General features: G+C 31.7%; 1 protein-coding gene across 2 annotated transcripts in view; it reads left to right on the top strand.

Moving 5' to 3' along the window:
• The window catches only part of LOC129963134 (mothers against decapentaplegic homolog 6-like), a 67734-nt gene that overhangs the window by 36449 nt on the left and 10939 nt on the right, over positions 1 to 20346 (top strand). The window contains exons 3-6 of one of the 2 annotated variants that reach the window (XM_056077228.1): positions 2738 to 2889; positions 3840 to 4171; positions 8580 to 8636; positions 8845 to 8901. In XM_056077228.1, coding sequence (XP_055933203.1) covers positions 2843 to 2889; positions 3840 to 4171; positions 8580 to 8636; positions 8845 to 8901 — 493 coding nt within the window. In that variant the 5' untranslated portion in view covers positions 2738 to 2842. Of the gene's footprint in view, positions 1 to 2737; positions 2890 to 3464; positions 4172 to 8579; positions 8637 to 8844; positions 8902 to 20346 lie in introns of those variants that run through there. The other variant, XM_056077227.1, reaches the window with a different exon arrangement.

The following is a 20346-nucleotide window of genomic DNA, read 5'->3' as shown; positions in this document are numbered from 1 at the left end:
GTCGAAGTCTAAGGTTTATCTTGAAACTCAGTTCTCAGAAACAACACCATAGGGAACTAGCAGGTTGTTAGTCAACACGACCACTCCAGGGGTAGTTCTCGGACTCCGAACTCGTGGGCATAGTCCAACAGTCTGCCAGCAATTTTTTTCTTCTCCTCTCCCTAAAAAAAAAAAAAAAAAAAAAAAAAAAAAAAAAATCTCCGCACTTTATTTCGGCGACAATTTCCGCCTCTTAATTTACATTGTTCATTTGAGCTTTCTTTCGGCCAATCGGGGTTCAGCAATATGCTTCCTCAGCAGCACCAGTCGGTCGTAGGAAGGTCCTTTTAGTGATGCACCTTTCATAGCTGATTATTCTGGAACACGAAGTTATCATAGTACTTTCACAATGAGAAACATTTAGCATCCAGATGTTTGGATATCCCTTTGTCTTTGAAGGTACTATCAATACCTCTTGGACGAGGAATTCCCACATGTGGTCTTTCACTGTAGCCGCTAATGAATAGATGCGAGACAACCCAGGTGAAAAGATCCACCATCTGGCTATCTCGAGGAGTTTAGTAATTAACAGTGACGACACAGATGGCTGTAAATGTCTTATCAGTACTGGGAAACGGGGAATGTTACAACCTTCTACTTGAATCTTCTATTGAGTGTATTATAAATGTATGCGTCTATTAATATATTTAGCGAAAAAAATTATATTTTGAATCTCTAGTCCGAAACACTGTGCTATGATAATGTTCTAGACTTTATTACGTTGCAGGATCTCCGTCTGGCTAAATTGAATCAAATGTTAGAATCTTCTAGTAATAAATTTTTTATCATGTATTTAAAATAAATTATCCGTAAAAGTGTTATGTTAACAAAAGCAGAAGTGGAAAACATACCTTGGTTTTATTTAATAGTCAGTAAAGCTAAAATTGACCAGGAATCCCGAAATAAATTTCGATTTTAAGTTTTTTTTTTTCCTCTGAAAGAAATAATGTTATAATTTATAATTTCTTTATAAATAAAAAAATTCCCCATTCATTCAGAATTCTTTTATTTTTAAAATATATAATATTTATTCATTTTTAAATATATAGTACAAATTAAACTAATTTCAATTTTGGAAATTGGTTTCTAGAGAATCTCTATTCCAATTATCTATACTTATAATAAAGCTCAATGTGTGTGTGTGTTGGCGCTCTACAGGCCAGACCGTTTGACATACAGCTACCAAATTTGGTGCATGTATACCTTGGAGGTTGGGAATGTGCACCTGGGGTTTCTTTTTTCGAATTTTTAATTAGAATTTTAATTATTAATTAAAAACTAACTTTCCCGCCAAAAAAATCTTCCATTTTCCCCACCGCCAACTTTTCCGCCAAAAAAATCTTCCATTATCCCCAGCGCCAAACGAGAAAGTCTTCAGTTTTTTTTTCTCCCAACAGTAATGAGGCTAGGGTTAAAATTTTTCGGCGGATTATTTCAATCGGTTCTGTTTATTTTCTTAATGCTTGATGCATTTAAAATTAAACATTGTTAATGAATCAATCTTTCAGATTCATTCTGAAGTACTTTTGAATTAAAATAAAACAGAATAAAGGAAATTAAAAATTTCTAATCCGCATAGCGTTACCCCAACTGGCGTAGAAAAAATCACGTATTTGTGTTACGTAACCGGCGAAGAAAATTCACGCATGCGCATTCTGTTCTGATTGTTGCCATGACAACGTTATCAATGGTTGATTTAAATTATTTTTGGGTTAGTTGCATGCTTTTGTAAGTAAATTGTATTTATGTTAGTTATATATTTTTTGTATATGCTTATAGTTTTAAGTACATCGTTTTTTAAGTAGTTTTTTTAAAACCTGTTTTCAACCGTTTATTTTAAACGATTCGTTTTATTTTCTTAGTGTTTGATGCATTTAAATTTAAACATTGTTAATCAATCGATCTGCTCATAATGAATCTAAGAAAAATTTGTTGACCAACTCTTGAGATATTACATAAATTTAAAAAGATATTCTTTAGTGCCCATAAAGTTGACTCTATTTTCAGTAATCAGATTATAAAAAAATGCTTTGTTTCAGTAAAAAATATTATTATATTAATTGAAGATAAATTCTTTCCACTTTAATTTAAAGCATAAATTCTACGGGTGCTAACAAAAAATGAGAGAGATACATATTACGTTATGACTGAAGGCCTTTATAATATTATGAATGAATTATATGATAATCAAAATTTGAAGTTTTAAAATATTTTGATGAAGAAGCTATTAAAGTAGAAATTGCATAAAATATTTAATTATTAAAATTTTAACGAACATTAAGATTGGCGAACCGGCTGGTCGCCAAAGGCGGCTAGTAGAATCATAAAATATTTTCATCCTATTTCAGAAATAACTCTAATCCATATCAAATTATTCTACACCAGGCCTTTTAAATTTTCTTAAAAGTAATTGTGATATTATTAATGCTGTAAATGATAAAATTAAATTTTTGAGTTGGCCGGAAAAGTTTTTTTTTTTTTTTTTTTACTTGATATCTCGATTTGATTTCCATATTTCCAGATCAGTTAAGTTAACGAAATCTTATAAAAAATTCCATTCTTTTTCTGGATTTTATTAAAAAATGATAAGTGAATACATAAATTTGAACATAATTTGATAAATTACTAATAAATTAATTTAAATCTCTCTAAAAATGGTCATAACGGGCCGCATTCTTTAATCATAAACATTTTTCAGATTGCGGGTCATCACTCCAGTGTACTGGCTGCACATATCTTTTGGAGACTTCGTCCAGCATTAAAATCAGCTATATTGCTTTCCTTAAGAAGGAAGGAAGGGAAAATGTTGACACTCAATTTTATAATGTTTCATTTTTTAAATTATATGAAGTAAGTATAATGAAGAATAATATTTATTTTATTATAAAATATATTGTTTAATTTGTTATGTTTTGTGAAATAAAGCTTGCATTCTGTGAAGCAAAGTCGATGGTTAATAGTTACATCAATTTAAAAAATGCTAAAGCAGGATGAATAATTCTATGCTTTTTTCATGTAATGTCATTTCTAATGACAGGTCTAATATATTACAATTATTTAATATTTTCATATACTTAAATCAACTGACATTTATAATTTATTTGGTGGAAAAAAATTATAAACATATTGAATGACAAATATATTTAAAAATGAATAAAATGTAAGAATATTTTAGTATCCGAGTCCAGAAAATCAAAGGGATAGAAGACATAATGCATCTATTTTTCTCTTTCGTAGCACTCCTTCGGAAAATATTTACTTAATACAGCGCAAAAGAACATGACAATACCTTTCTTATTTCACCACGCGTAAATGTTTACTAGATAATCCTGCCCTCCTAGTGCCGCCATCAAACGGAAGTATTTTGGCACCAACGTTGGCGAAGGAGAGTGTTTAAGGCAACCCTGTCGCGTGTGGCCGACGGGACTACAACCAGTGGCGGCTGCATCTTAGCTTCAGACTGAAATCAAAAGCTCTTCAGCCGAGGTTGAGAACAGTGTGTAGATGCTAGTCGGATTGTCCCTAACCCACACACCGGATTGTTACTCTCTGGACATCAGTATCATCACCACGTCGAGTTTCCTGCGATTCATTCTTAGTATATCCGTCAATGTTTGCAAATTCTTTACGGTGGTGTGTTCCGTGTTGTGCTTTTCTGTGGCCCCCTGGGCAACCGTGGTCGGTTTAGGTGTACGTTGCGGGCGGCGTTGTAAACAGCTCTTGTTCCAACGATCAGCCGTGAATGCCCCCTCGGAGGCGAGGACTCACAAACTATGTTTCAATTTCATGTTCCGTTCTAGGCGCAGTTGTTTGATCAAACGACTGTCGAGGATTTCAACGAATGAAGCCCAACGTTCGGTGGAAGCCATCCTGAGGAGACTGGAATTAGCCGATTTGGAGACCTTGGCGGTCTCCGTGGAGAGTCTGGGTACGGAGGAGACCCCTTGCATACCCTTACCGATGGGCGAGGAGTATTGGCCATCGAAGCCCCATGTGGTTTTTTGTCAATTGTGGCGGTGGGCTGATCTCCACCCATCTCATGAGCTTAGGCGGTTACCCAACTGCCAAACATCCCAGGATCCCCTGTACATATGTGCGAATCCTTACCATTGGAGTAGGCTTTATAAGCCAGGTAAGATCTCCTATTTCTGAAGTTTTAACTGTCTGTTTATTTATATATAACTTTCCTCAGGTTTGTGGAGATAAACATTGCCGTATCTTAAAATCAAATTGCTAATTGACAAAATTTTGTATTTTTAAATGATTTAATCCCTCTGTATTCAGAAATTGATACAGTATTTTGCAGACAATATTACTTTAAAAACTTCTGTATTATAATGTTAGCATTCATTATTTGTTCATCTTTTCATCAACAACCAATGCTAGATTTTAATCGTCAGATTTAAACATATTGACTTTTTTTAGTGTTACTTTCATAATATGAATATTGAGGTTTATTTATATTTTAATGAATATGTGAAATGAAAATCATTATATTCTTAATTTATAAATCATTTTCGATACATAAATTGAATACAACATTTTGTTTTAGCAAAATAAAATGGTGAATGTTGAATCTTTTCTTTAAAAAAAATATGTATAAATTGAAATTGAAAAAATATCATGAAATTTACAATATACAAATATGTACATGGAATGAGTTAACAAATGATTAATATTGTATATTTAATCAATATGTGTGTTTGTTGTATTACAAATGTTTACTTCATAAAATCTATTAATGTTGAAATTCTTCTAAATTTTAAATTTTTTCTGGTCCTCAAATGACGTTGAAAGTAGTGCGTCGCACACATTATCAAAATATCATTAATTGAACATATAGCTTTATAAGTTATGTAAACTGTCATATTCACAAAACATTTGAAATATTAGGTTTTTATCTGGATGCACGTTAGAAGTATATGTAGACCTGTACATATAAAATACTTATTGTATAAAGTATAATATTTGAAAGTATCTTACTGCTATTCATTTATAAAATGAATATGCATTTTAATCGAGTATTTTTAAATTTGCATATGTTACATTAACTGAATTTAATTCTAAAATTTTGTAGGCATTATAAACAGGTAATGAAATTATTCTTCAGCTACATCTATCAAGGAAATTTCATAGAATAAATTACAATGAAGTCAATGTTTTGTCTATGTGCAGTTTATTCGTTTGAATGTAAATACTGGTTTTGTAAGATAAATAAATTTTTCTGATCGAATAGAGAAATAGAAGTTATTATCAAAAGTGCTAAAATGTATCGTTGAATTGGTTAATAGGAAACTTGCTTCTATTGGATAGAAATCATACTATTAACATGATACTTAATAATTCTCTAATCCAGATTTGTTGGAAATATGTAACTTTTCTTTGTAGTGCAATATTTATAAATTAAACATACTTTAGAAAAGGTGCACATGATTTTTGATACATAAATATGATTTTATTAATTCTGTTAAATTAAAGAGTATATTTTATTTCGTTTTAAACTCGGATTATATCCGGTTTTCATTTCATACCTTTAGAAATTGGATCAGCAGTCGAATTCGAAAAAGTTGTATATTTAGAATACTAAATATTTTTTCAGTATCTTGGAAATACTATGCTATTGTATAAACATAAAAGAATTTTTCAGCCATACTTTTTTGAGCAAAAGCAAAAGGTAGATTAAATTTTTTGAACATGAAGCAATTTTGTTTTCGTTTCGCTAGAGGCTGAGCCGGCTGCCAGATGGGAGTCGTGTACCTGGCTGCGAGGTCACGTGATGGGACATAGTGTCGCCAGTGGGCGCCAGCGTTGCCTCAAAAGGGGACGCAATTAAGCCATGGCGCCAGTCGCGAGCATGGCCTTATCTAGTGACGCCAAGCGCGAATTACTACACCAACTGCAGCTTTTCCTACGGTTCTTTTCCTTTTGCGAGATTCATTAGTAACATCTCCTTTTAAAAAAGTTCAGGGACCTTGAAAGCAATTTTTTTTTATCAGTCTGAGCCGCTTTATACTAATCCGCTGCTGTTTTTATCGGGCCTAAATGAGTTTCTATTTTCCTTGGCCTTAAGAGCTGATATGAACAAGACATATTTTAATGAAGCTGAAAATTTATTTTTAACGAAGTTTCCAAAAAGTGTCAAGCCATTTAACATTATCTATTTGTTTTTTAAGTCTGGTGTTAGTTTCCAATATAGAAGGGGGAAAATGATAGCAATTCTGAAATACATTTCCTGTTTGTAAGAAATCTAAATGATGCTTGATTACTGTTGCATATCTGAGTAATCATAAAATTTCCATTCATTTATAAAGAATTATATACCACTTAAATACAATTAATTTTCAATAAATATGACTCTTTTCTCTCTAATGACATGAATAATACCAAGACAATAAATATATTTTGTTCTGAGAGAAAAAAATCACTGCTAAGAAGTTATTTAGTTTGTTCATTAAATCTAAGGAACTGAAGAAATGAGTGAAAAATACTACTAGGAAGAAAAATGAGAACAAGTTTTTATAAATTAAAAAAAAATGAGCTTGCAAAAACTTGATACATTTTTAAAGAGCAATAATATGTATATAATTATTGTGATGTTTCATTGTGTTTTAACCGTTTTCCCATTATTATCCTTAAAAATTAATTCATCGCTGACATTTTATTTATAATAGAAACATTTTCATAAATTATCCAGTTTTAATTAAATGTTGCATTATTGATAAGTAACTATATAAACTCTAGAAAATATATATATCTATGAAGGAAATTGGGAATTGTATAAAAGTTTTTATAATTAATCATTCATGAACAATAAATTACTATGTTTAGAAAGATATAATTTTTTTTAATTGGCTTCATTTGCAAGGAAATTTAATACTAGTGTTGCCAGATGCTTTGGAAAAATCTTCATTAAATCTTAATTATTAACTTTCACTACCTCTCTCCATTTTTAATTATTATTATTACTCAGCAACTGAAAGACAATCTAAAGTTGTTCATAGACAATGATATTTTTTCCCTTCCTGTTTTGAGTTTTCAACCGAGGCGGCATTCTAGACGGAGAAATAATTTAAATCGAACTTCTCAAGAACATTGGAATTCCCAGCAATATCAGCATTCTAAAGTAGCATAACTTTTTTAAAGTTACAAATCAATATTTTCTTTATTGTTTTATTTGTATATCAAGCAATAATAAAAATTATAATTTTATTTTCGACTGGTATGTAATGAAATTATACAAATATAAATTGCCGTTCGTGCAGTACTTGTGCCTCAAATAATCACCTTGTTGTAAAATAAAATACATTTAAGAATTTTTACAGTCTTTTAATTCTAGCCTTTGTACATATATTTTTAAAGACTATAAATAACATCATTGTGCACCTGTTGAGGATATTGTAAATTAGTTCCAAACCACAATCGTTGGCTATCTTCTGGCAGTTATTGTATACATTTTCCTTTACACTATATTCTTATGATTAATGTTAAAAGATTAGAGAAAATAAATGGCAACCTATAAATCATTAACGATAATTTATATGCCTTTTATTCGATTTATGTATCTTTATAGAAACCTCACTTAGTGAAAGGGGAGGTGGTGGCTGATTTTATACTAGGCAACTATTGCATGGGGCCGCAAACAAATTGATTTGGAAAGTTATTAGCTATTTCCTGAATAAACTTGTTAAAAAATACAAATTTTATTACACACACACATATATATAAAGGGTTGTATTAGAACTGTTACAAGTATAATTAGTAAATGGTTAAGTTTCAACATGTTTCACGGTCTTCAATTTATTATTACAATATTTATAAATATCAAATATCTTGTTAAAAAAATATTGGTTACAAACGTAGATGCCACTTAATAATGAACGATATTAAATAAAAGTAAACTTATGCTATTTTACGAAGATACTGAAAATAAATCAACCTAAAATAAATAATATGTCAATTAAGTTAAGAATGTGTAGAAAGGAAACTATATTAATTCTAAAGAGGGACCATGTAATGTTTATTATCTTTGGCACAGAATGTCTAAATCCACATCGGGAAGAATTCTCGAATATATTTGGAGCGAGCCATTCTATGAAATAAAAATATTTTAATTAACTGTACTGATAACTAATAAAAATCGTTCATGTATTTTTATAAATTGTAATATGTGTACGCATCGACTCGTGCTAATTTTTATTTATACCCATTATCTAAGCTAGGTCGTTATGGAAAATGAAATGTTAAAAAAAGTCATACGAGAACAACCCTCTTATATAACAATTCTTTGACAGAATCGATTCGTGGTTTATTAATGAATATTAACCATATAAATATAAGAATTGTATATTTTATAGAAAGTCCTTCATTAAAAAAAATGTAGCTTGAAAGCAATTTTTATCCTGCAGAAAAAATTAATACTGCATTTATAGCATTTCGTTGGAATTAAGTCATTTTGGAAAACATATTATGAAATCTAATTTTAAGATTTGACATTGATTCATTAAAATTATTGTATAGTTAAAAGTATTTTATTTTTCTAGATACCCCTCTACCCCCTTATTCTACACTTCCTCAGGAATTACCAAAAGTTGAAGATGGTAAGTAATGAAAACTTGCTAGATTTTTTTAATGTTGCTTTTTTCCCCCCCTCCCAGAACCGTTACATTTCAATTTTAATATTTACAGTGCTTATTTCAATTTTAACATTTGAACGATCCTCAATGTAGCACAAAAATTATTTTAAACTAACATTATTATTTATGTAACTTTAATTCAAACTATTTATACAACTTCTTTCTTTTACAGACACATCCATAGCTAGTGATCCTGTGTCACCTGAATCTAGATTCTCTAGTAATTCAGGTATGTTGATCTAATTTTTAACATTTGAATAATCTGTTGATTGAAAATTGTTAACGCTATTCATTTTATATTTTCTGAGAATGTTTGCAAGTTACAGTTAAAACACAAATACTGATTATTAATTTGCTTACAGTATGCGAAACACTATCAACGGTGTGTGACATTGAAAATAAATAGAAATGATCGGGCAGAGTGCAAATTACATAGACAAAAAAAAAAAAAATCCTTTCCGGTTTTCTTTATTCTTCGGATGTATGAGCAACCGTGTAGTTCTAAAATGAGCGGAACGCTCATCGGGCTCTCCTTATTTCTATGTAATTCTCCCTCCAGTTTTCTCAGTGAAAAGACTACCGAAATAACAAGAGGACAGAAACCTTTCCTCCTGGGGGCCGTAATTCAAATATAGATAGCAAAAAAAAGTGGACTTTTTTCTTCTTCTTTCATTTACTTACCTGTTCTACACGTGTTTAATGCCTCGCATTTTCTTGGACCTCAATGGATGCTGTGTTATTCTTTCTAACTTTAAATCTTTCGGGCAGTTTCGTTCCTTGGGAGAAATTCATCAATGGATTTTGATGAATACATAAACTCTTCTATTTCATGTCATAATTTTAATCAAAAGTAAGGGACTTCGTATTAATATTTTTTAATTGCTTCCGATTACTTATACAAGACATAAATACTTAAAAATACAAATAATATTTGATGTAAATTATTTTGTATTTGTAAAATTTAAATAATTTATTTAAATTTTACATCGCTTTCCTACATTCTCACTTCTTTATTTAAAAAAAAAACTTGAATGATTTATTATAGTCCCGAATTGAACTGGTAGTATCGAAATAAAATACTAGATACCATTTTTTTTAAATATTTCTAAATATTTATTTTTTTCCCGCTTTTTCAAATGATGTATGCCTGTAAAAATGCCATTGGTTTTTCCCTGATACTTAGAATTATCAATTAATGTTTTTAAAAATTTGTTGTTGAAATTGCGCATCCCCAAGAACAGCGGATCTACATTAAGTTTGTGAAATTGTGCACTTTGAAGAAGTTCAATGTTGAAAAAAGATTAAATAATTCCATACAAAAATCTTTAAAATATTGTTACACTTTCTTTGCCGATTTATTTATAATAACTTCCCACTTAAAAGTTAGTTTTTATATTCGTATTTCTTTTTAAAAATAAAATTAAAAAAAAAACTGAGATGCATCTTAATTTGTGTTTGGCCCCTATAGAAGTGCAGTGCCTGATCTTGCATCTGAAAGATGCCCCTCCCACTGCCTTTAGCGCTTATTTTCTACAGACATTATTTATTACATACCAGTAGATTTTTCTTAGGGAGGGGAGTACTTCAAAGATCAACGCCGATCCCCTCCCTGAAGATTATTCTGGATTATTATTGAGTGCCTGTTTTGTTTTTTGTATGGTTCATCAGTCCTATTTCTTGGATTTGCTTGACCGATCTTTGTTTTTAAACACCAGGTTGCGCAGTAGCCATGTTGTTATTTCAAAGAAGAAATTGCGGTTGTTTGATTTGGTTTTTCTGCAGACAGCTCGTATTGATTTGCGCGTTTTTTCAGAATAATATTACAACACCAACACTTCCTCTGTTTTCTGTAATTGTAGGAATGTTGGATTAATTTTAAGATAAAAGTGGTTAGCAAGTCATCTGCGTGTGACAGTGTCACATTTTTTTAATTATGTTAATTTTTGGGTGTGGAATTTATATGACGCATCACTAAGCTATGTGAAAAATTCGATTCGGGTTGCTTTGTTTCTATAGCAACAGCTAGGCTCATGCGTTCCTGTAAAATGACGAATCATTGAAGTACTGCATTGACTAATCTTTGCAGGAATTCGTAGCTCGCTTCTAATTATTCTATCTTGATTTCCCTCCTCCATTATATAACTTCATTTGGAATACCACCATTTTCGTTGGACTAATTTTTATTTATCAAAATGTTCCTTTTTATTACATATTTCAAATTTTTTGTTGTATGGCAATGTGTAGATCTTATTTAAATTGTATAGTTTAGACCAAATAAAACTTCGACAGAAAGACAATAGTTAGCAGGAAAATTAATTTTAACTGCATGTCCGTTGTTGAAAGTTGTCTAAAGCGATCCTGAAATACCTTTAATTATCATTATTACGTCTCGGCTGTTATCTCTTAACTATAATTATAGTTATGATTGTAGCTTAAACACAAGTGCCATTCTTTCTACAGATGTTTTTTAAAGAATGTCAATACACCAAATAGTTAATTGGCTACTGAATTTAAGCCAGAAGTAATTTTATTTCTCCCGATTTTCGTGCCATATTGCATCATATACCCCGGGGACATGAGGTTTTTTTTTTTTTTTTTTTTTTTTTTTGCAATCTTAATACTGCAGACGTTCCTACTTACTCATGCAGTTTACTTTTCTGAAGTGGCAACAACGATTTGATTATCCTAATGATGAAGTAAAAAAAAGTTAGCTGTGTCCAAAGCCTTGCGGGCGATTCCTTAATTTCTCGAGGAATGACGTATTAAAAGAGGAGTAACGAAAACAGAATCCTTGAGAAGATCTGATTTATGTGTGGCATTCGGTGCATGGCTGTTACACTTGGTTTAAGGATTGCGCAGATGTACCTCTGCATTTTTAGACATTTATTTTTTTACTTGTAATGTTATGGTTTTGCGAGAACGTGCTTGGAATAAGATTTAGAATGTTGAGTTTTGTTTCTTGGAATTCTGTATTCCAAATTGGGATATTTTCTTCTGTCTTTTAAGCGTTGAGTGAAAACTAAAATGAGTTCAATTATGGTAAAAAGCGACTTGGAAATTTGGCAGTCTCACAAATTTTCTGTTGATGAAAATAATTGAGGCAAGGTCTTTGTCTGTGAAAATCTTCGGAAGAACATTGTTAAATAGTAGAGATTAAGCTATAGAAGAAGTATTTTGGATCGAACTTCGATTTCCATCAAGAATATTCTCACAATTCAGTTTCAGCTTATGTTGTTCTTAATTTTTTTTTAACTATATTAAAATTCTGCTTTCAACAGTTTCGCAACTGCCGAACTTTCTTAATCCATTATCCGGCATACGTAAGAATTGCATTCAACTTGATGATGTTAATTATTATTTAAGATCTCTTGATGTTTATTTCTAATTGCTGTTTTGCTACACATTATAATGGCTTGGTAGGTGTTGGCTGTAATAACCAAGCATCGAAAAGTTGGGTTATTGATGTGGTTAAGTGCATGTATGTATCTCGAAGCAGCACAAATACATATTTTATAAATGTGAAAGCGAATCATTTGAATGTTTATTCATGGTGCCGAAACTTGCAATGCACCGTATTAGTGATTAACTTATAAAAGTTGTATCTAGGGGAAAGTAATTAATTTTTACCCCAGTTACTATATACTGCAGTTTTATATTGGCGAAATTGATGGTTTACTGTTTCTGCTATCTCCTGCAAATAAGTCATTGCTTGTTGATTGAAATATTTTCATATATTATCTGGTAATTAATGTTATCTTGCCCGATAATATTGCATCGTCTTTTATTATTTTTTTTTTTCCGAAAACTTCTCCGAAACATTCATTTAAATATTGGATACTAGGTTATATTTTTCTAAAACTTTTATTTGACTTCAACTAAACTCTTCGTATTCTGATGATAATTAGGTGTGTGCCAAAAGTGGCGTTAGATCGGTAAAAGATCATGAATAAAATTTAAAAAAAAAATAGAATTTAAATAGCTATCAAAGGACTAGCTAAACTCTTCGTATAACTTTTCTGTTTTTTTTGTTTTTTTTAATCGATTCGAGAATTGTTTTCTTAAAAAAGAACTATGTGGATCTACCTGTTCTCTATTCTTTCTCCTATTATTTTTTCTACCTCCCTTTTTCCTCTCGTCTCGTCTCATAGGTAAGAATACTGCCTGGCCCCTCAGTCGTCGCAATGGACTCTCCTGTGTGAGAGAAGAACTTGGAGAGCTCTTTTCTTCGGGAACATCATTAAAGGTGACCCCGACATCGGGTTCAACTTTCTTTGCTTTTCCCCGCTGTCCCCCCCGAACACGAATGCGGTTCTTTTCAACTCCCCTTTCATGTTTTCTGTTTTCGTATATATATTTATCTGTAAGCTTCAAAAAATGTTCCATGGAAAGAAAAGAGACCCTTGTATAAATATACCTTTGTGATGTGGAGATTTGTCTCGAATTTTAGGTGGAGATTATGACTTAATGCTCTTGACACGCTTAACTACAAATTCATTTTCCCTCAATTCCATAAATCAGTGGTTTTTTGTGTTAACGGTTATTCTTTTTCAAATGTGATGAAGTTTGTAATGCTGTGTGAAAAGTTTTTTTTTCTGGTACTTGCATATTTAAATTAATTCTGTATGAATAGAATAATCTAGTTTAATATATGTAGGCATTTATTATTCCAAATACAAAAATATATAATAATTGCTAATTTTCTTACCTGTCAAATAAACATAAAGAATTGTATTTTTCTATCCTATCGTTATACCTCTGTTTAATTTTGAAACCAAATGCCTTTCACACATATGCATTATTATTTTCTTTTTTGTTGTGTTGATGTCATTCGTTTATCATATTGTTGTCTCACAAAATTGTGCGCTAATTTTAAATTATTTATTTAAATGCAGTATCAAAATTGCCAAATCTCGTATGTTATTTTACTATCTTTACTATATTTAAACGGGCAAATTGCGAAATTTTTGTGTCGTATGGATCAAAATGAATTAATATCCTAATTATTACTTCTCAAAACCTATTTTTTAAATAAATTTTTAGTAATATATGCAAATTATTTCATACCATTATAAGTTACCAACTTCCTAGCGCAACACCTGTCGACTCGATGATTGATGTTAAAATAAGGGTAACCAATTATCAAGGTTTACACCCAACTTAATTTAAATTGATAGTGATGCTAAAATACTGGTGACGGCTTAACGCGGGACGAAAACACTGATTTATCTCTCGTTTTAGCGGAATAACGAACATTCGTCAATGACAAAGAATCCGAATGCTAATTTAGTTCCGCATGCTTGAAAGAACTGTAATATCTTTATTTATGATGCTTTTTCCGAGTAAACATTCTGTAGAATGCCGAATAGCGAATTCCGCGCCTTTTTTGAATATCGTTTGGTTTATTTTAGCTAGTTAGAAGTTTTATTGATATTTCGCTTTTTTTTCGTAGGAGAAAAGATAGCATTGATTAATTTGTTCGAATGTTCTTGGAAAAGCAATGGTGAATTCTAACCGAAAAATGCAATTTATTTAACCAAGTATAAAACTGTGTTAACTGTTAGATTTATGTTTAGGGCTCAAGAAAGATACTGTGTACAACGGCATTCATATTTTGTTATCGAAATTAACATACCTTATCATTTTTTTGAGTAATTAAATGGTTAAAAGTAGCAAGGGAAATATTCGGAAGGAGTGCGTTTTGCGTAGATATTAAAGTTGGTGCTTTTTAAAAATTCATGGGCATGACGATATATCTTTTAATGTTTATATATTTGCGGATTCTTATTTTATTTTTCCCCCCTCATAATTCATTGATGTATTTTTTTCCCCATACTTGGATTCCATGTGTCCCTTCTTGCAACTTCATCCATTCATTTCTTTAATTGACATAGGAGTGTTTTCCGAAAATCGGAATGAAAAATAGTTTCCATTCTAACAGAATCATTCGTCCGTGAACGTGAGGTTGCAAAACGAAGTTTGGCTGCGGCATTTTCTTTTTTGATTCGTTGGAAATAAATAAATGTATGTATTTGCGCGTGTAGAATGGAGGAAGTGTGTCAAAAGTTACTGTTCGTTCTACCCACTATCCCTTTTCGAAGCCTCATGGCGCCGCTCTCGCTGGTAAACAAGGCGCTGGGGAAGGGGGGAGGAGAGGGGAAGAGCACTTAGAATTCTCGGTGCCGGACCGTCCCTCCGCGGGTTGCCGCTTTCAAAACTTTTTAATCGCCAAGCGCGTCGCCAATGGAAACATTCCAAAAATAGAAGTGGGGTTTCCGAAAAGTTGCTTTTCTTTCTGTCTTGTTTGTTTCTTGCGATATTGTTTTTTCCCTCTCGAGGTTTTAGAAATTTTTAAGGTTGGGGAAGGTGGTGTTTATGTAATAATGATGTAATTATTTCCTATGTTAACTGCAATTTTCAGTATTTTTACTTCGAGCTATTATAATGAATGCTCGAAATTATTTTATATTTTTAGTTAATATTTTGTATCGTTAGTAAATTTTAATGACCTTTTTATTAATTTTATTGATAGAAATGTTCAGCTGTTTTTTTTTTCTTTTAAAAACTAATCTGCCCTGCCCGTGTTTCAAAATCCAGTTATTATATTGTCAGATATTTTATTAATAATGTATGCATAATTTGCGATATTTTGTCTCCATATTTGAAATATAATACTACAAGAATAATTTCTTAAATGTTAGTTCAATCTACTGAACATTTTATCATTATCACTGAAATTATAGAATTATTATATATTTATTTAATATATATATATATATATATATATATATAATTAATGATATTGGAGTGCATGCATATATTTTTATATTGGACATTATAAAAATTATCTATGCTGGAAAATAAATTGCTTCGCTCTAATCGATTTCTTTAAACATGTAGCATCAACTATTTGTTACTAACAGGAAATCATTTTCAGCTTCGTTAGTGGAATAGAAAGATCACTGATCTTGAATATGTTTATTTTCAGATTTACATTAAAAATTGTGAAACTTGCACGCCTTTGCGATGTTTATATTGAAGTGTTTACGCATATCAGCTCTACGGAAAGTAATTCTCTAACAGATACATTAAAAGGAACCTTTTTTTTTTTTCTTCTCTTAACTCCGTTGCTTTCTTCAACCGTAACTGTGCTCATGTTACGCGATGAAGTGAACGAGGAAGCTTGTTGCCCGAAAAAATTCCTCTTGCGGAGGCAGACGTCAAGTACGTGCGTCGACTCACGCCCTGCGACTCCTTCTATATGAAGCGCCCATGAGAGGTCACCCTCTTCACTTCAGTTCATCTTCTTCACCTTCTCTACCCCCTCCCCCCTTTTATTAATTTTCTTCCTAACATCCACTTGAAGTGGCCCAAACTTAAGTTTTCCTCTGCCTAGCCACAAAGGCGCCGCTTCTGATTTTTTGAAGACCTTTTCTTCAACGCATTTTATTTTTTGATGTCTGACAATAACTGAAGGATTTTTGGTTAAGAAGGCTGTTTTTTTTTTTTTTTTTTTTTCCCAACACTCGCGGTCGCGTTAAAGGGTCTGATAAGAGAATGCATAAGGAGCTATTAGAGAGATAAATATATATGTCTTTCTCACCAAATGGAATAGTAGCGAGACGTTTAGGGGGATAAAAATCGTTTGGCGTCTCTGTGTCTACTGTTGAGGTCAGATTTGTGAAGTAATCAGGCACGTTCGTGTTATCGGAAGAATTCTTCAAAAACTGATTTTATTCAAGATTGTCTGACTAGATTGCCGAGCAGCTAGGTTTGACATTTGTAGAAAAAGAAATCCAAAATTATTCGAGATATAAATAAAAAGCGAGTACTTCGAATTTTATTAATGTTTATAATATGTTCAGAGTAGCTACTATTATTTTTAATTCTTAGTTGTATTGAAGCCCTGAGCAAACGCCGTGCATGCTTTTGCTTGTATATAGTGAATACGGAGAATGTTTGAATTTTATGTTGTCTTCGATTTATATTGTTGTATTTAAGGAACTTAATTGGTAAATAACTGCAAGTGTTATGGTACTACATGTCTTGACACTTAATGTCCAGTTAATGCTGAAGCCATTAGTAATATACGCATGAATAAATTTTCAAATATGAATCCGGATTTCCGGATTTCAGTTGCTAATTATGAATGCCTTATTTGTTAATGCCATGTACCTACGCTGAAATATACGCATACTACTTAGAATATTTTTCTTTTTCATAATTTTTTTACATTTCATTAATTTGAATGAAAACTAACGATTTAGATGTGTTATTTATATTTCTCGTTATTTTTCTACTAAATTTTTAAAACTAATGTGAATTGCATGTATTAGTAGTCTGTCTCGTTTTATTGTGTTTTTAAATTACTGCGTTGGCATATTACGTGCAGATGGGAACGCAGAATACTTTGATAAATTTGGTCGAAATGTGATACATTTTACAATTCTGATGTAAATGCTATTTACCAAAATTCATTCATCTAGTTCTTTGTGTTAACTTTCTATCACAAAATGATAGATACTGTTCCAAAAATATTTATGACTAAGGTCAGTGGAAATACGTATCAATAAATAACAATTTTAAAATCAATTTTTTGTTAAAAGTACGTTATTTTCTATGCTTGACATTATTTTTTCCAATTATCATTGTTTGTTTATCTAGAATGTAAAAAAATATGTCATACCTATTAAATTTAAACTTAAATTCTTTATCAGCATGCCCATGAATACGAAATAGTGCCTAAAGCTATCTTATTATTGAGTTTCAGCGACGCAACAAGACACCGAAATCAGCACCTAACTTCTCTTCTTATAAATCTTCAACAGCCTTATAGCCTTGACTTCATTTAACCCTAGTCATGTCAGATTTTCATTTTTCCGTCATTTTGAGTATTCAATACCATTCATTCATTCTGTGGAGTGATTTTGAAAGTTCGCAGGGCTCTCCATCTTTTACAATCGATTGGAGATTTAGTGGGGTGGTAGCAAACTGCTGGGGGAAGGTAAGGAACGGGGGAGGGCGAGACAGTCTGTGTGTACAGTCAAAACCACTCGAAGCCGACAGGCTGCTTCAAACAAGGTCAGCATTTTCAAGTACGGCTCCTTTTTTTAACGTCCGCCCAAAGCCCTTGTGGCTTTGCCACGCGAAGCTATTGTCTGGGCCACTTCTAGCGAATTTTAGAGCCTCTCGCTACTTTGACAGTAAATCGCTCGAAGTAGTTGTTATTATAAATAACCGCACGATGTTCTCTTCCTTGATTTTTTGACGTGGCTTTCAAGTTGTTTAGAATCTTAAGGATGTGGGGTGATTTTTTTTTTATTGTTGTTGCTGATGCTAATAATGCTTGTGATACTTTTACCATGTAAAATGAATAAATAAGGTACGATATATGCACTTCTGTTTACTCTAATAAAGGCCGTGGGTCTGTTTTAAAGAAATAATTATCATATCTGTTAGTAGTTAATGAAGTCTGTACTTTAATTATACTGTTATATTTGGGAAATATAGACACTGAGCTCTTAAAAATGTGAATAAATCGGACACAACATTAAGAATTTAGCAATCAAGCAGGTTTTTAACTGAAAACAGTTTCTTATTTATTAAGCAATTGGTCAATATTTCTTTTTAAATTTCAACAATAAGAAGGAAAATAATATTGATTAATAATTACACTCTGTCAGGATCGTTGGAATTCACAGGGTATGAAAATTTACAGGTATCTGAAAATTCTTGGCCACATTACTAAATTATATAAAAAGTTATTAGAAATAATAATGCTTCTTCGATGCTACATATTGACCTGACTCATAATATGTTCTAATTTATTTTTCTATTTGATAGATGATTTAATTGAAATTTTACTTAAAAATCATATCGCGCGTTTTTAAAAATTAAATCTCTTAAGTTTTTGAAGTTTGGGTAATGGAAAGATTGTATGCATCGGATGTCCTGTAATGATTTTCAGACTAATTCAGATTTTGTAGCTGCATATCGTGGTTTCTATTCATTTTTCAAGTACTTGCAAAGGCACAGTTAGATATTGAGTATGGCTGGCTTGGATGTATTATGAGAAATCTTAAGGATCTTGCATTATATATATATATATAGCATATCTAGTGAAGTGATAAAAAAATATTTTATTTCCTTTCTTATAGTTTTTTTTTTTTACATAATTTGTAATCAGTCTTAAAATTATTCAAATGCCATGTGTATTAATGGTGTCCTGATGCTTATTAGTTTTTGTATAAAAAAAGATCACATGTACTGCAAGTTACTATTCATCCAAATCTGCAAACAGCGGTGGTAAATATATTTTCTAAAGCCGGCGACTGCAAAAGCTGGCGAATCTTCTGTCCCCAGTAAAACAGATAAGAAAGAATGCAGAAAGTTACAAAAACAAGTGCACCGCAATAATAATCATAAAAATCGTTTGCCGCAACTGCTAGGTAGCGAAGGAAAACTGGGAGGCGGGGGCATTCCTGTTTTTTGGGGCAGTAGCGGCAGATCGAAAGAACAAGGTAGGAGCGCCCTTAGGGGTGGGATAATGGAAGCTCGAACCGGGAGGTAGAAGAAGTGGGGGATTCGCGCTATGTCCGGAATGTTGTATTTCGAGTGACTGGATTTTCCTTCGTGTGGTCACCGCCACCCCGTGCCTTACCTTTTTTTTTTTTTTTTTTCTTTTTTTCCCTCCTTCATTTGATTTTTTTTTCTGCCGTACATGCTATTAGTAACCTCGTTGTGATGAAAATATCGGCAATGAAGTATTCCAATTAGGCATGCTATGTTTTTTTTAAAACTTTATTTATTAGATTAAAACTTACGCTACGGCGCGAAAAGTTTCGTTTTATGTGGAATAATACTTAATTCTTATTCTGATATGTATATTTTCTGTTCAAAATGAGCGAGTGATTTTGCTATTCGAATTTCTGAACCTGAAATCAAAATTATTGCATTTAGATATACGCATGAATTAAACATTTGAATAAATACATTTTAAACTAAAATATGAGAATAGAAAAATAAGATCTACATTATATACTGTAATTTATTACAACAATTTTGGATACATCCTTTTAAATTCACCCTACGAATCTTAAACAATATAATTTATTCTTTCGAATTCTTTTGCCTTTATATAAAGTAAATTTGTAATTATAAAAAAAACCCAGCGTATTATTTCGCCTAACCATATTTGTGCTAAATTCTCTTGGCTTAATAATGTTGACTTTGTTTTTCAAATATATTTACTGCATCCTGTATTGTAATCTATGATAAAATGTTAATGAAACACGGTGTTTCCAATAAATGGCTACAATCTTATTTCTATTTTCATCAGCCGAGTAATCGTCTTTCATTATCGATTTACTTTCATTCGAAAAGAAAGACCGGGTAAAAAAAAAAAGCTGGAATTCCAATGTAGCGGGGCGGTTGGATGTGTCGGGGTGGGCGTAGCGTAGTGGCACCTGTTGTAGGCACCAGACATAGTGGAGCCGACCGCTTTTCTGGTTTGTTACCTGCCGCGCCACTGCGCCTGGTAAAATGCAGCAATTTTCTTTGCGATGACTTCAGGATGATTTTGTGCTGAGGTGTAACCTTAAAAATAGGATAGAGGATTGCATTATTGTAACTCCTTTTCGTTTAAGATGTTTGATGGTTAAATTATGATGAGTGCAAT

Source organism: Argiope bruennichi, chromosome 3 (assembly GCF_947563725.1).
Source record: "Argiope bruennichi chromosome 3, qqArgBrue1.1, whole genome shotgun sequence".
Taxonomy (NCBI): Eukaryota; Metazoa; Arthropoda; class Arachnida; order Araneae; family Araneidae; genus Argiope; species Argiope bruennichi.
The sequence above is the reverse complement of the archived record's forward strand: the minus strand, read 5'-3'. Positions and strand labels throughout refer to the sequence as shown.